At 34.6% G+C, this 16,817-nt stretch overlaps 3 protein-coding genes across 4 annotated transcripts; all 3 read left to right on the top strand.

Moving 5' to 3' along the window:
- The first annotated feature begins 43 nt into the window (after positions 1-43).
- Positions 44-1,170, top strand: LOC127792281 (glucan endo-1,3-beta-glucosidase). 2 transcript variants are annotated; one of them, XM_052322733.1, is made up of 4 exons: positions 44-264; positions 428-444; positions 550-784; positions 931-1,170. In XM_052322733.1, the coding sequence occupies exons 1-4, from the start codon at positions 198-200 to the stop codon at positions 954-956; spliced, it is 345 nt and encodes a 114-aa protein (XP_052178693.1). In that variant the 5' UTR covers positions 44-197; the 3' UTR covers positions 957-1,170. The 2 variants fall into 2 exon arrangements, with proteins under 2 accessions (XP_052178693.1, XP_052178692.1); XM_052322732.1 differs by having other exon boundaries at positions 72-264; positions 428-456.
- Positions 1,171-5,999: 4,829 nt separating this feature from the next.
- On the top strand, positions 6,000-11,749 carry LOC127792437 (solanesyl diphosphate synthase 1, chloroplastic-like). Its single transcript, XM_052322924.1, has 6 exons — positions 6,000-6,622; positions 6,737-6,846; positions 8,220-8,347; positions 8,436-8,539; positions 10,615-10,742; positions 10,900-11,749. The coding sequence occupies exons 1-6, from the start codon at positions 6,391-6,393 to the stop codon at positions 11,446-11,448; spliced, it is 1,251 nt and encodes a 416-aa protein (XP_052178884.1). The 5' UTR covers positions 6,000-6,390; the 3' UTR covers positions 11,449-11,749.
- An 827-nt stretch (positions 11,750-12,576) lies between these two features.
- On the top strand, positions 12,577-16,537 carry LOC127791466 (uncharacterized). Its single transcript, XM_052321364.1, has 4 exons — positions 12,577-12,764; positions 12,873-13,097; positions 15,261-15,371; positions 16,195-16,537. The coding sequence occupies exons 1-4, from the start codon at positions 12,648-12,650 to the stop codon at positions 16,225-16,227; spliced, it is 486 nt and encodes a 161-aa protein (XP_052177324.1). The 5' UTR covers positions 12,577-12,647; the 3' UTR covers positions 16,228-16,537.
- The last annotated feature ends 280 nt before the right edge of the window (positions 16,538-16,817 follow it).

Here is a 16,817-nt window from a genome sequence, read left to right as displayed (position 1 = left end):
AACGGATCAGCAGAAGTAGCCGTTAGGCTGCTGGACAGTGGAGATCTCCCTCAGTCCCTAGAAAATCCACCCACCTGTCACGCTGTCCCCGTATAAGTCCCACACGTCGAACCCCCAAAAATCAATCACTTTACTCTCTCTCTCTCTCTCTGCAGCTCAAATCAAAGTACAGCCAGTTGAGCTCTCGTTATTTCACAATGGTTAAAGCAGCAGCAGCCTCTCTCGCTCTCTTTCTCCTGCTCTTGTCCTCTCCCTGCATTTCAGGTATGGCGGCTTCTATACCATCTGTTCAATAGGCCTGTTATGTTGTTCGGGTCAGTCAACTCTTATCCATTCTCTTTTAGATCTGATTTGGGTCTTGCAAACTCCCTCCAGAGGGGTCTGTTTAATCTCTCCCTGGATCTGAGATTTGTTGCCCTGCTTGCAGGTGGAGCCTTGAAATTGGTGAGTGGGCAGGTAAATGACCTTTAATTTTCCCGGAAAGAAATAGAAAAACCAGAAGATCTCACACAGTTCCCCAAATGAAGATTTGTTGTTTGTTTTTTGCAGAGAAGTTGGTGTGTGGCAAAGCCATCTTCAGATGAGAAAACCCTTGTGGAAAACATAAACTACGCGTGCTCTCAAGTGGACTGTAGGGTTCTGCAGAAGGGCTGCCCTTGCTTCTCCCCAGACAACCTCTTCAACCATGCCTCCATAGCCATGAACCTCTACTACCAGTGCAAGGGAAGGAACAAATGGAACTGTGATTTCAAGAACTCTGGCCTCATCACCATTACCGATCCAAGTAAGCCACTTCCTACTCCCTATCAGTAAAATCATTATTATGGTGTGGCTAATCACAACTATACCTTGGAGACACTCATCCCAAATGTAACAAGATTGCGCTTCATGTGCCTATTCCTATCTCTATCTGTAACTATCAATTTGCAGGCTATGGAGGCTGTGTGTACGAGTAGAGATTGAAAGAAGCTGATTTCTGTGCCAATCTGAAGATTTTCTGGTCAATTTCTAGCTGCTTCCACATTCATAGCTATATTTGTGCTGATTAATGCTTGGTTTCAATTTCATCCAATGCCTAATGAAGTACTACTCCTCCCATCAATTGCCTATGAGCTTCCAAAAATTTGATCTATTAATTAATATGCGTGGAATTAATGATGATACATGAAATGACACTTTCTATTGATGTATTCTATTGTGTATTATATCAATATAAATGTATAATATATTGATGTAAATGTCACTCCAAATATCATGTTAAGTGTTCAAATAGCATTTTCTATATATTAATGGGTAAATTATATGAAACCCTCCTACACTTAGGGTCATGTGCAACTTACCCGTCTGTGCTTTCGATTGTATCAAAAAACTCCCTTACACTTTCAAAATGTTGCAATCAACCACAATTTGTTGTTATTTTACATAATTTTGTACAATAATTTACATACAAAATATATAATTATATATATATATATAATTTCAATATATCAGAAAAATATAAAATTTTACATTAATCAACCAATAGATTGCATAAAATTATGTAAAATAACAACAAATTATGGCTGATTACCACATTTTAAAAGTGTAAGGGAGTTTTTTGATGTAATCAAAAACACAAAGGGATAAGTTGCACATGACCCTAAGTACAAAGGGGTTTCATATAATTTACCCTATATTAATAAGTAATATTAGCTATTATTAATAAATGTGAAAATAAGACACATTTATTATTACTTATTTCTAACAATCAAACAATTTTATTGGTTAATAATAAGTATATTGTGCTTCAAACTATTTAATTAACTAATAAAATTATCTAAATATTAAAATAAAATATAATAAATATACTTGATTTAAAATAAATAAGTATTTATTATTGTTTAACCATTGTTTCAAGGACAGTGATTAACATTACCTTTTATTAATTATTAAAATATTATTTAGACATTCAAATTTAACACTGATGACACTTTGCATTGGTGTATTATACTATTTATTATATTAATATCAAATTTAAATATTAATTAAATATTAAAAATATCAAATTTAAATATTCAAATATCATTTTCATATAATTAATTAATGGCTTTCAGTTGGAACAAAGCTAAAAGGTAAGCCATTAATTTCACACTTACGGGCAAGGGATTAATTTCACACTTACGGATAAGAGAGACTAAAAGTTCGGTTTATTTGAATTAATTGAATTGAACTGACCGAACTTGTTGGTTCGGTTCGATTTTTTTTTGCATCAGTTCAATTTGATTAATTTTTCTCAAATTTGATTTTCGATACAATTTTTTGATTAGAAAAATTAAACTAACCAAATCGATTGAACTTTAAAACGATATTGTTTTGATGTCTATAAAACGATATGTTTTTCATCGATTTGTGTGTTTTCTATTGGTTATTTTGATTTTTTTTTCAATTTTTTTACATTTTTTTGGTTTAATTGTTTCGATTCAGTTTTTACAATTTGTATTCAGTTTTTAAGTTATCGTTTAAAGTAATTTTTTAACTTAATTGGTCGGTTCAGTTCAATTTTGCTTCTTAATTTAATTTAATCAGTTAATAAATTTTGGTCGATTTGATAACTAAACTGACTATTTGCACACCCCTAATTATGTGAGTTAAATTTTATTATGTAATTTAAATTTATGTAAAATTTTAATTTGTAAATTAAATAAATAATAATAAATTTATAATTTAGTTCACTCAAATATGAGATTTTTTGGGCTATTACCTTAATAATTTTATTTTTGTTTCTTTTATAAAATATAGAATAATAATAATTTTAATAATTTATGATTACTAATAGTAGCATAGGCAATATCCATCATCACACTAAGATCAATGACTAATAAAAACAATAAAGTTATCTTGTTTTAAATATTCAAGTAATTTTATTAATTGATTAAATGATGATACATTTATTATTAGTTAATAAAATTATTTAAATATTAAACTCATAAAATGATAAAAAAAATTAAATAAAAATAAAAAATCTTCATAACTAAGTCATTATTAATATATAATAACTATGCTCTCAAGCTTCAATTTGCCTTAGACGAACCCAGCAAGCAGGTTTCAATTCTTGGTATAATCGTAAATATGAGGACAATAAGTATTTTTCATTTTTTAGGGTTATTCTTTACCTGTTAAACTATCTTCTAGTCATGGCTCGAACATGAAACTTGAGGGTCCAAAGAGCAATACCCCAATAATTCTTTCTTTGCTAGTTGATCTACGCCTTGGGAGTTATTCTCTTATTATTTTTTTGGTCTTGATGGTGTTTCTTTTTCTCACCCTGGCGATTGTTTTATGTTTTTATTTTTTTTGGGTTATCGATAGTGCTCTTGTTTAATTTTCTTAGCGGGATGTGTCCCGATTTGCTCTTGTGAACGTTCGTGCATTTTTTCTTGTTAATAAATTTTATCTACATCAACCAAAAAAAAATAAAATTATTTTATCACTATACACAAATATACAAAAATAATATTGATTGTCACGATACTCAATGTCTAATTTAATTGACACCTGAATAATTTACTTGGGTACAGTGGAGCTCAATCCATTAATTAGGCCACCCTTAATCTTTGTCCACTTAACCACCCATTATTTTACTTGGACTTAACTCGACCCAATAATAGAATCTTTTACGAACTTGAAGGCAAATTAATTATACTTAAAATTAAACTATCTAATTCAATTAAGATTCTCATGTAGAATTAAGTGATAGACTTGATCATAATTTAAGATTACATCATAAAGTTTAGTGATTAATCTTAATCTCAAAAATTTAGAATAAATCTCCTTTCTTAAATATTAGAAAGACCATCTTAAAGACAAATCTAATCTGTTTAAATCCATTTACATCACTATTTTTGGATATTTTTTAAATAAAAAAATTTAATTCTAAGTAAATGATTATATCTAAACTACTATAAATAAAGGAGGATCTCTACTTGGATTAAGCATTTTAAATACAATCTCTAACTTATTTGCTCAATTTTTTTTTTTTTATTTATTGTCTAACTGAGGTATCGAAATAGCTTTCTTGATAAATACTTAAAAACAATTTTCATGATGCTTATTTTTTAAGTTTATTAACCTACGATTCGAGGTAATTAGAATGCTTTTTGAATAAATATATTAATAATTAATTTTCTATACCATCAATTAGAGATGAGAAATGGGGCGGGCGACCCATGGGCCGGCCTGACTCATAGCTCGGCTTGCCCAGCAGAATGCGGGTCGTGCCGGGCCAACGATATGTGGCCTATAGCCTGGCTCGACTCACCAAAAAATAAAAAAATATTTAAAAAATTATGTTTATTAAATATTTAAACATATGTTTAAAAAATATGTTTAAACATATTTTAAATATGTTTAAATATAATAATTAAAATTATACAAACATAAAAATTATACATATTTTAAAAAATTATAAAAATTTTACAAACATAAAAATTATGTTTAAAAATTAAAAATAAATAGCTCATGGGCCGGTCCAAACAACCAGCCCATAGGCCAGCCCTGCCTAGCAGACCCATGGCTCGGCCCGTTTGGCCCATTTATTGAGGGCCACAGAATCGTGTCAGACCCTAATATTCATTGTTCAAGTTCGACTCATCTCTCTCACAAGCTAAATTCAGCCTGACCCACCAAATGGGTGAGTCAAGCAAGAGGCGGGCCAAGTCAGCCCACTCATTGCCCATCTTTACCATCAAAATATAAATATATATATTATTAATGATAAGTATGTATGAATTTTTCACTTGTATAGGGTGATATATATAGAGAGAAAATGCTGCTTGGTGACAATTTTTTGTTGATGTTTAATATATTTTTTTATTGTAAGAAACTTGTAGGGTCTTCGGTCAACGCATAGTCTTTGTTTACAACTGTCTCATCTTCTTTGAAACCTACAACTAGCCACACCTTAGCCTGGTGGGTCCAATAGGTAAATCATGAATTAAAATTTAAGACTTAATACCTCAAATAGATACAAATTATCAATAGTTGCACGCAAATAGACTCTATGGGTATGCAAATAGTTGGTTCAGTTACTGAATCGATCGAAATTCATTAGCTAGTTAAATTAAATCGAAAAGCACAATTGAACCCAACAAATCGATTAACACAAAAAATCGAACTAATCAATAACTACAAACACTGAACATAAATCATATAAATTGAATAGAATTAATTAAATCGAAGAAAAATAAAAATCGAAGAAATCCAAAGTAACCGATAAAAAACACACTAAATTAAAGAAAACGATATTGTTTTATAAACATCAAAATAATATCGTTTTAAAATTCAATCGATTTATATAGTTTAATTATTTCAATCAAAAAAATCAAACTAAAAATTAAAAATTAAATTTTTGAGAAAAAATTAATTGAAGCAAACTAATGTAAGAAAAAGAACTAAATCGAACCAATAAGTTCGATCGGTTTAATTCAGCTAATTTGAATCAACCAAACTTTTGATCTCCCTTAATAGATTCAATCTCTTAATAATCTCACATTTAATTAGGGGTGGATGTATGTGTGAGTTGCCATATGCTAAAGTCAAGGACGGCGCACTATTAAAATTAAGATATATAAAATATAAAAAAATTAATATAAAAAATATTTTTTAATAATGATTTAGTAAAAAAAAAATTTACAATTCACTTCAAAATTTTGTGATGTACAATTTTACACGGCGCCTGCATTTAATATAGATATAAGACAAAATATAAGAGATCAATTGATACAAAATATCATTACAGACCTCCAATTTAAGCTTATTACATTTCTCATATATCTTAATAATCTTATGCTATTCAGTTCATTCAACAGCAGTGAATGAACGACTGGAAAAAATAAACAGAATGAAGCTTAACTCAAAGACAAAACCAACTACTTGGAGCTGTGGAAGCCGCTCTTTATGCATAATTGTCTGACGAAGATAAGGCTGCTTCTTTGGCTCCCTTTGTTTCTCTCATCTGTGTCAGCATGTATATCATTGTCGTAAAATCTTCACAAAATTATTTTTTTCTCGGAAAATAGGGAAAATAAATAGGAAAAAAAGAGGAAGCGATGTGTGGTCTTCTTGGATCCACCCACTGCTGTTTCTCGTGTACGTATTCAGGACACATCCCAGTTCTCCGTTCTGGGGTGAACTTCAGCCTTCTTCTTTCAGCGAGGGCAAGAGCTCCTTACTTTAGGATTCATTTCCAAGTATTTGGCAGCTATTTTTGAAGTTTGATTTGATATCCACTTCCTCCTCAGTCCCAATTTATTGCCCGGTTGATGATTTTCTTGGTGGGTTCTTTGTGAGATGGGAAGTTGAGCAGTTTTCTGGGTTGGGTTTTTTATTTGCGAGAAGTTTTTGGTGTTAAGGATGATGTCAATGACGTGCCGTAATCTTGAGTTTGGACGGACTGGGTTAGATTTGGTTTCTTGTGGGTGTTCTTCCAATGCTTCGTTTAACCGGTTTTCAGTGAAAAGCTGCACAAAAGGTGTTTGTAAGAATGCCAAAAAAGGCCATGGAGCTCGGAAACTGGTCTGTTCTCGTCGTGGTTTTGCTCGGCGTCATGTTTTCTCGCCAACAACTCATGAGACTTTGCTGAATGGTACTTTTTTTGCTTGCTTAAGCACTATTTGACCCTGTTCTGCTTTATAAGTCAATTCAATATTGGGTTTAAAGCATGAAAATGATGGTACTAATTGTTATGGGGCCAAAATAGGGGTTGCACCTGGTCCTCCGTCAGTCTTGGATGTGAAGAAAACTTCACTGGCAAATTTGTTTCAAGTGGTTACTGATGACCTCCAAACATTGAACAAAAATCTACAGTCAGTTAGTACCTCTCTGCAAATTTTAGTATTGGCTTTTTTGTTGAAGCATGCTCTTGTATCCGGCACTTTTAATCTTCGTGCTTGAATTATTCTCTATGTTGAATGTGTAAATCTGAATGGGTCTTTACTTTTATCTTCAAGTACTCTTTAACTTCAAAATTGTTTGATTCCGTTGCAGATGTTTATGCCTGCTTAATTTGAATATACTTTATATGAAGGCTTATAACTATTGATTCCATGGGTGTGTTGAAGAGAATATGTGCTTGGGTGAGGAAGAGTGCTATCATACACATTCAGCATAGCTATTCGAGCAATACTCAATGTTCTGGAAAAAGAGGATTATTGTTGTACCATCCAATGATTAGAAAAATCTTTGTCAAAATTCAGTTGTTGTCTTTAACTTGGTTATGTTTTACCAGTTACTTTGGTGGTAAGAAATTATTGGTGGTTTCTGGAATTACTCTTCGTAGCAAGAAGAAGAATGTTCAATTTGCCCCTATTGTTTGACCATTTGCAGGAATAAAAATTTGGTGAAATTCTGCAAGTTTGATTTTCTCTGAATTATGATAAAGCATGGGCACGCATGCTAACAAGTTTGACCTCCATTGTGGTGATAATCTTTTTAGTGGTAGAACAACTATAGCCAATCCGGTTGGGTTGTTAATCCGTGATCCAGTGGTAGAATGATGATTCAAGGATGGATGTTCTGACTTGCCACCAGGTAGAAAGGAAGGGGTCATTGAAACATCTGTGGAGTACTCTTACTGGCCTATTGGCAGGACAGTAGTACAGGGAGAAATGTTGCAAAAATTTTTTAGCAGCTACCATGTTGGATGATTGTTTAATGTGATCGACCGTGTGTTCTAAAGTTACTTAATTCCATGGTGTTCTTATATTGCATTTGTTGCCTCTGGAGTTGTGTCATGTAGAATGATGTACCATGTCGATGTAGGAAGAATCAGTGATTAGAAATATCATTGCATCGAGGGTTGTTATTTAACTATAAAGACTTTCTTCAAATGTATGCCAATTAAGATAATATAAGTATTTGTTTCTTAGCTTAGCTAAATCAGGTACTAGTTAAATATCTCTTCTTTAGTTTGTGATAATAGAACTTCTTTTCCATGTTGTTGGTGTTGTCATTAATTAAGGTTCTCATTGTGCATGAAGTTCAGCAAGATAACTCAATAGCAGTTTCACCTTTTCTTTTTACTTCAAAATTGTATTCCCACCTTGATGCTTCATTAATCTGCTCATACCCATTTAGCTTTTATTAACTTCAGATGCTTAGATTGGCACATTATCCACAAAATGAGTTTGACATCCCCATTTGGCTTCTATTTACTTCTCTTTCTGATGCAAATTTCCTGCTAGATTGTTGGTGCAGAAAACCCAGTGTTGATGTCTGCCGCTGAACAGATCTTTGGCGCTGGTGGAAAGAGGATGAGGCCAGCTTTAGTGTTCCTTGTGTCTAGAGCAACTGCAGAAGTAGTAGGCTTGAAGTGAGAATATGCATTTTTTCTTGTTAATGTTGTTCTCTCTGAGATTTTAGACAATATTCTTTTTTCACCCAATTTTACTTTTTACCAGGGAACTTACCGCTGAACATAGGCGCTTGGCAGAGATTATTGAGATGATCCATACTGCGAGCTTAATACATGATGATGTATTAGATGAAAGCGACATGAGAAGAGGTATGCCTTTTACTTTTGCTGCTGATCCCTGTTTATTTCGAAGTTCTGTGCAGTGCTGAAATTGTTGAAGTTATTTTTTTGATGATGAATATGCTTATTGTCATTTCCACAAGCTTAGTTGCTTTTGAGTTTATAGAGTTTATATTGTTGAAATCTCATGTTCATGGTAGAAGCTGTATGGCATGTCTCTGCATGAGAATAACTTTGCTTTTTTCCAATACTTTTCAGCTGAATGTGCACATTATGTCCACGGTAGAAGCTGTGTAACATGTCTCTGCAGTAGATATAACTTTGCTTTTCTCCAGTACTTTTCAGCTGAACACATTATGTGAGACTGGAGAAATTGAATTTTTACTGTTTCTAGAGATATAACTTTGCTTTTCTCCAATACTTTTCAGCTGAACACATTATGTGAAACTCTGGAGAAACTTTGAATTTTTACTGTTTCTGTACAGAATTTATCTATGATAAATGTCAGAGAACAATTGAGTATTTATGTCTTTGGGTTTCACTGAACAGTACGGTCAGTACCTGCAATTTTTTTTATTAACTTTACACTCGAGAAGCTTTAAAGTTCTAAATTGCACCTAGAATACCCCACAAGGGTAACTCTATTGATAATAGTGGGTATGTCCTGCTGCAAAAATTTGTAAGGCAATTTTATTGGTTATAAACTTGTCATCATGTTAACAATTTTATAGATGCTAAAGCCTTAATCACTTGCTGATAAAGTATTAGATTTAGTACTTAGGTAACACCATACCACTGAGTTTAAGGTAGAAGGTCAGCTATTCTCTTTGTCTCTTGCATCAAGTCTTAGCATTCTATGGACCCTTGTTGCACATCCCTCAAATATAATTTGACTAGAATTTTAGTCGTGACAGAAAGATGCATACTCTCTTCTGAAAAGATTGTTTTTCAAATGTGAATACTGGTGGATACCTATCTGTACCCTTGCAGTGCTCCCAACCGTGGTATAAGCTCAGTTTCTCATTGAAAATTTTGCCTGGAGGATCTTGAGTTCTGTTGTGATTTTTGCTTATGATATTAGGGACAATTTTTTTGTAATGGCTGTCTGGACTTTGAGGCCTTGCAACTCATGGGTCAGTAATGTTTATGGACCAAAGTGGGCTGGCCACAAGCCTGTTGTGGTATTTGTGATGAAATTTGGTTTGTAAGGATGTGGGTGATGGGGAAACTATAATGACCCTGAACGGCATTGATATTATGACTAAATCTTACATATTGGTTATAATCTAGGAGTTACTTATCCAATGCGATCTCTTGACACCTTTGATGAATTTCCATGATTGTTACTACAACAGTCTGGGCTGTCATCAGTGCTTCCCTTAGCAAGAGTGTGATATTAGTTTTTCTTAAGCACTAATTGAAGATGAGGGATTTATTTGCTTAGCCTGCTCCTCCCCCCCTCCTTTTTCTCTCAGGGACCAAGAAATAGGGAGTTTATAAAAAATGTAATTGAGCATAAAATAAAGGTGCTGCAAAGTTTAGAATTTTGTGTTCTAGGTCCATTCAGATGCTGATCCTAGCAACCCTATGGGACCTTTTTCTTACATGAGAAAGTGCTAAGGAAGGAATACAGTTTGATCATAAGTTGGCTTGTGATCAAACTCAATCTTGTGAGTAATCTTTATATCCTGATTTGGTATTTCCATGGGAAGACTATTTAATAATCACTTTGGCTTGCCCAAATTAAGTGCTGCAATTGCATAGCCAGCTGGTGCTATTAAGGTCTAGATAATTGAGTAAAAAGGGTGTTCTTAATGCACCTCCCTGCTTTGTGAGTGTGGTTTTTGTATGTAGCATTAAGCTTGCAGGGCAAAGAGGGGCTTCTAGTCAGTAGTCATGAAGAGCAATCTTACTGTTGCTACCAAGACTCACCCCCTCTAGAAAATTGAGTGCCATCATATAATAAGTATTTGCTTTTAACCTTAAAATCAGTTAATCCAATAACAACAGGAACCCACCAGTCGTTTCATCATTCCTTTTGGCAAATTTTTTCGGCTTTTACTTCTCTTTCACCAATTAACCCTCTTTTTGCTGGCCATTTGAAGGAAAGGAAACTGTTCACCAACTCTTTGGTACAAGGGTGGCAGTGCTTGCAGGTGACTTCATGTTTGCTCAGTCATCATGGTACCTAGCTAATCTCGAAAACCTTGAAGTTATAAAGCTCATCAGCCAGGTACACACAATGGGCCTTTAGAAATTGCCCTTGTTAATCATCCTTCGCATTCCATGCCAACTTTCCCTGCATTTTCTTCGATTCCCTTTTCATTCATAGCATGGAAACCATAAAAATACGAAGGCTATTAAATTTAGCTCGTGTGGTGTTATTGCAGGTTATCAAAGATTTTGCTAGTGGTGAAATAAAGCAGGCATCGAGTTTGTTTGACTGTGACGTGGAACTTGATGAGTATTTGATCAAGAGCTACTACAAAACAGCCTCCTTGATTGCGGCTAGCACCAAAGGAGCTGCCATATTTAGCGGGGTTGACAGTGGTGTCAAGGAGCAAATGTATCAATATGGCAAGAATCTTGGTCTATCCTTCCAAGTTGTCGATGACATATTGGATTTCACACAATCTGCTGAGCAGCTGGGAAAGCCGGCAGGAAGTGACCTGGCCAAAGGAAACCTGACCGCGCCAGTAATTTTCGCGCTGGAAAAGGAACCAAAACTGAGAGACCTCATTGAATCCGAGTTCTGTGAGACTGGTGCCCTGGAGGATGCCCTCGAATTAGTCAAGAGTTGCGGGGGCATTGATAGAGCCCGAGAACTAGCAAAAGAGAAAGCTGAGCTTGCGATCCAGAACCTTCAATGCCTTCCCCAGAGTGCATTTCGATTAGCACTCGAGGGAATGGTGAATTATAATCTGGAGCGGATCGAATAGATATGGAAACACCTACTGACTAGAGAAGGTAGCATCTGAAATGAACACCCATTCTTCAGAAGAATTCCTTCCAAGTTTGCAGGGTGGAGGACTTGGAAGGGTGGCTGGTTGCACATCCATGGAAGTTACCATGTTTTCAAGTTCTGTTGTATTACATTCAGTTACAACCTCATGAGTTGGCTCAGAGGAAATTAAAGAAACATTCAATTGTTGTTGTAAACTACAGATGTATGAGGTAACAAATAATATCAGCCAATCCTATTCTTTTGGTTCATTGATCAATAAATTTCATTTGCTTCAACAGCTTTTAAGGTTGTCTCTAATGATGAGTCTCTAGACCCCATATATTTTGGCTGGTTCGGAAAATCTCTTCTGAACTTTTCTTTGAGATATATTTCTTGGAAATAAACTAGCTGTTGTAGTTTTATATTGATGATTGGAACTATAATACTTTTTGTTTATTGAGAGAGAATATCATCAAATTGTTCCTTATGGGTTCATGAGTCCAAATCTTATTTTTTTAATAACATTATATTATTAGATATTTATTAACGAAATAATTACATTTTTTTTTGTGAAAATTCATTTTCAATTTTAACTTTTTATATTTGGAATGAAAAAAAAAAACTAAATTCTAACTATTTAGAAATAAATTTTACAATTTAGAAGATAAAATTTATTTATAAACAAAAATATCGCCTCCCTTTCCTTTGCTACCAATTTTAAGTTCATGTTTATTGTCGACACCCTCACGAATACTACTACAACTTAAAATTATAAGTCAAATTATCTAGTCATTACATTACTTCTTTAATCTAAAAACCCTCACTTGCAAGAAAAAACATGAATAAGAGATTTACACTTATGCATTCTTATATGAAACTCTTAATCTCGATGCTTAACTTAATTAATGTTTTATTTCTCTTTAGTATTTGATTTTTTATTTTTTTGTATTTAGTTTTATTTAAATATATTTAGTTAATTCCTAATTCTAGAATTATTTTTGAAATTTAATATATATATACATACACATTTTAAAAATTATTTTTAAATTAAATTTATTATTTACAAATAAATTTTATATAATATTCATCCAAACGGACCCTCCTAAAGGAGTGCTTGTTGCTTGCTTGCTTGGTTTTCCAAACTAGCAGGCGACACAACTGTGAGAGTGAGAGAGAGAGAGAGAGAGAGAGAGGATGCAATGGAGCAAACTCGGCAAAGTAATGAAGGAAGCATGGGATGGCTCGATGATCGCTGCAAGGTTCCTCTGCCTCCTTCACATCACCGATAATTACCTCTGTTCCGCATCCTTGGCACGTACCTATCGGATTTTTCCTCATTTTCCTTTCCTGTTTTCTCGTCAAAATCTCTTCCATTTCGTCGCAGAAAAGTACTCGAATGTTTTTACTTGGTGGTCTCAGGTGTACGGTCCCAGCATGCTGCCGACCTTGAATTTGACCGGCGACGTCATTCTGGTCGATCGCGTCTCCACGCGGCTGGGGAAGGTCGGCCTCGGAGACCTCGTCCTTGTCCAGTCGCCTCTAAACCCTAGGATGATGGTCACCAAGCGAATTGTGGGCATGGAAGGCGATGCAGTTTCATTCTTGGTCGACCCCGTTAACAGTGACCGTTTTCAGACCCTGGTGGTATGCACAATTTGTTCTTCCCTTAAAATCCTCAACTGGGTTCTTCATTTGTTTTTCATTATCTGTTCAAAATTGCGCTGCTTTGATTAGGAATGCCATTTTACAAACAATTGTTATTGGTATGGTGACTATATCCCCTCTCACCCTAGGATCCCCTTCTTGGAAAACCAATAAGTACAAAGTCAAGTAATTATGGAAGATTTGGATGAGATGCAGTGATCTAGATTGGCTTGTTAAGATGTTTTGGTCTTAGTGAGTGGATATGAAATTGATTTAGCATAGATAACTGAAATATCTCGAGTGAAATTAGGCATTGATATTGGGGATATTAAATGAGAACAAGGGGATACATTTTATGTTAATTAACATAAAACTTCAAACACTAACAATTATATAAAGAAAGTATAAAATGTTTAGAAATAGCCTGAAATGTTAGATTGAGGCACGCTAATGCATTCTCCTAAGAGTAGATATGCCTCCTTCTACACTGGACTGATGCTCCAAAATATATAAATATATTTATATATATATATATATGTTATATAAAATCATATGTAAATCAACTCCCTCATCTTTTTCTCTTAAAAGACCAGCATCTATATATAGGAAAAGAGAGTTTCTTCTCTCTCTATCTTCCACTTTCAAGCTAAAAAGAAGGAAATCACTTTTATCTTGGGTTAGATATGTAAATAGTTAAGATTCGCTCAGTGGGATGAGTGGGGTTTGTTAAGATAAGTGCAAAGACCAAGTCAAAGTATAAATAAATAAATAAAAAATGGTAATGACATCCTACTTCTTTCGCCTTTTTGTAATCGATTTTGTAACTATTAATACCATATTAGACAATGTTTTGTATTTGATATTGGTATGATATGGTATCATTGATCTATCCATGTGGCTGAGAACCCTCACAGCCCAGGCACAACAACACAACTATCAAGGGTGCGCTCTACCATTGAGTTCGTGCAACCTTCCACTAGGGGCCCACTATACCAAAAGCAAGAGAAACCCCATCTGTCTCTTTTTTTTTTTTTTTTGCCCCCATGTCATGTCACCATGTGGCAAGCATGGGATTATTTTCACCTAGGATAATAAGCTCATGCTCCCTAAAAAGGAGGTGGTCCAGCTGCACCTTCCAGTACAACTACCTTGTTATGACTTCACCCGAGTCACTAGCCCCGCCTTCGGCATCCCCTCCTTGTGGTTAAGGTAACAACTTCGAGCATGGCCAGCTCCTATAGTTTGACAGGTTGTGTGTACAAGGCCCGAGAACAAGTTCACATCGTATGGCTGATTGGTGATTACTAGCGATTGACTTCATGCAAGCAAGTTGCAACATGCAATCCAAACTGAGGACTGTTTTTGGAATTAGCTCACCCTCTCGGGATTGTGACCTTTTGTCCCGTCCATTGTGGCACGTGTGTTGCCTAGGGCATAAGGGGCATGATGACTCATCCTCATCTTCTTCCAGCTTATCAGTGGCAGTATGTTCAAGGTTCCAAACTCAATGATGGAAACTAAATATACTATATATATAATAAATTAACAATATTATATATATATATGTATATTTAAAAGATATGGAGTCAAGAGAGTAAGACTAAAGTTTGGATTCAATTGATTTAAAGTCCATGTGAACTGTTCCTTGGGATGGTTACCCTGCACTAGTCCACAGTGAACATTAGGATTGTTCAGGAAACTGGATTGAATGCACCATGCACACTGTTAGGGTACAACTAGATAGTGGTGGCTTCTGGATTTATTTACTTATTTATTTATTCTCTTTTGTGAACAGAAAATGTAAGTTGATGGAGGCTGTCTTGTATATGTGAACGAATAGCATATAGGAACTTATACTGCATGATAGAAAAGAAACCTGTTTCTGATGTAAAAGCTTGCCAACATGGTTTATAAACTGTTACAACTGCAATTGACCATACAGCAAAAAATATATATTTCTAACTACGTCACCAAGTATGATCAAGCTTCAAGCATATACTTAGTAACTTTTCTTAAAAAACTATCAGGTTTCTTTCTTCTTTCATTGCATTTTGACACTTCATGCAATCCTGAGATTACAGTTATTGTAATATTGTAATCTTCATATATAGTTGTATATTGTTGAAACGATAATCATATTAAGTTTTGTATATTGACGTACAGGTGCCAAAGGGACATGCTTGGATTCAGGGAGATAATATTTATTCATCTAGGGATTCACGGCATTATGGACCTGTTCCTTATGGTCTTATTCGGGGGAAGGTGTGGTTCCGGGTAAGTATTTATTGTTATTATTATCTTGAATATGAAATTACAATTCTTATTGATAAACTGTTTATTTTAGGGAGACAAATTTTACAAATGTCACAAGGCGAGTTCTCCTGTCTTAGATGGGGCTCATAGATTTAAAGGATGTTAACTTGGAGCTCAATTCAACTGAGCTCAAGTCAGAGTTTTTTCCAACTATTTGAAGAGAGTTGTGTGTGGATTTTTCTTTTGACAGCCTGCCATATGAATTGTCATTACCGTGATATATAACGTCCTTCTTTATTATCTTAATTCAAATTAATTTTGGTCCCATTTAACATCCCTCTCACTGTTCTTAATCTTCATCATCAGAGCACCTAGAGGAGGAGTTGTACTTGTCCAAACTATTTCAATTGATCTACTGTATCTTGCTTTCAAAAAATGCAGCCTATATGGACTCCTGGGTTTGGTCATTTTTGACCGTACTCCCAGTTTTACCACACGTTCACTTTGACATTGTTATCAGTTACCCTGATTTTAATTTTTAAGAACTCTGTATTATAAAGGGTGACTGCTCTTGTGGCTGTTCTAGAAATCCTTTTAGTCACATAGGTATTTTTTATGTCACAAATTATCCAAAGCTGTCCTCTAGTTACTCCGTACGAGTGGCATCCTTCTAGCACAACTTTGTAAATGCTTTTTGAGGCTTTTCTGTTGCTACAAACTTGCACAGATTGACCTTCATTGCTCCTCCTTTTTTTTTCTTTTTTTTTGTTGGTGGGGGGGGGGGGGGGGGGGGGGAATCGTTTTATATTTGCTACTTATTGTGAATTTTTCAATTTGTCTGCAGGTATGGCCGCCTGATGGATTCGGGTCTTTGTGACAATGAGAGCTGAAAATACAGACTTTCATTGTATAATTTTTGTCAAATTTCCACCAAACCATTCTTTAGTTGTCAATGTGGATTATTCTTAGGATATGTGACAAATTTGAGGATTTGACTCTTGAAGGGCTGCCCTTTCACTGATGGCACTGAAGCATATCCCACCATTTTCTCTTAGGTTTTAGAGTTTTGACTTCCCTTGTTGAAGTTTTTTGATGTACTCAATAGCACTATAATTTATTCAGAAAAACTATTTGGAAACTCGATTGACATCTTTTATTACACTCATGCATTTATGTGTTGTACTTTATAGATGGCAATACTAAAAAATCTTCTTTACTTCAATTATACTAAGATTGTGACCGATACATGGAGCGTTTGTTATATTAGAATTTTTCAAAAGAATTACATTCCCACAAGAAGTTCTGTTGCCCTTGCTCTCCCCTCCCCCGCGTGTCGCTTCAGGCAAATCTAACGCGGACAAGGGCGGATACAAATGTGAGCTGTCTTCGGCTGAAGTCTAAGGCAGTCCACAAAAAAATTAAAATTCTAATATAAAAGTCTAGCTTAAATTCATTTCAACCCCACCC

The sequence above is a fragment of the Diospyros lotus genome, chromosome 15 (genome assembly GCF_014633365.1).
Source record: "Diospyros lotus cultivar Yz01 chromosome 15, ASM1463336v1, whole genome shotgun sequence".
NCBI lineage: Eukaryota > Viridiplantae > Streptophyta > Magnoliopsida > Ericales > Ebenaceae > Diospyros > Diospyros lotus.
This window is presented reverse-complemented; position numbering and strand designations above follow the sequence as displayed.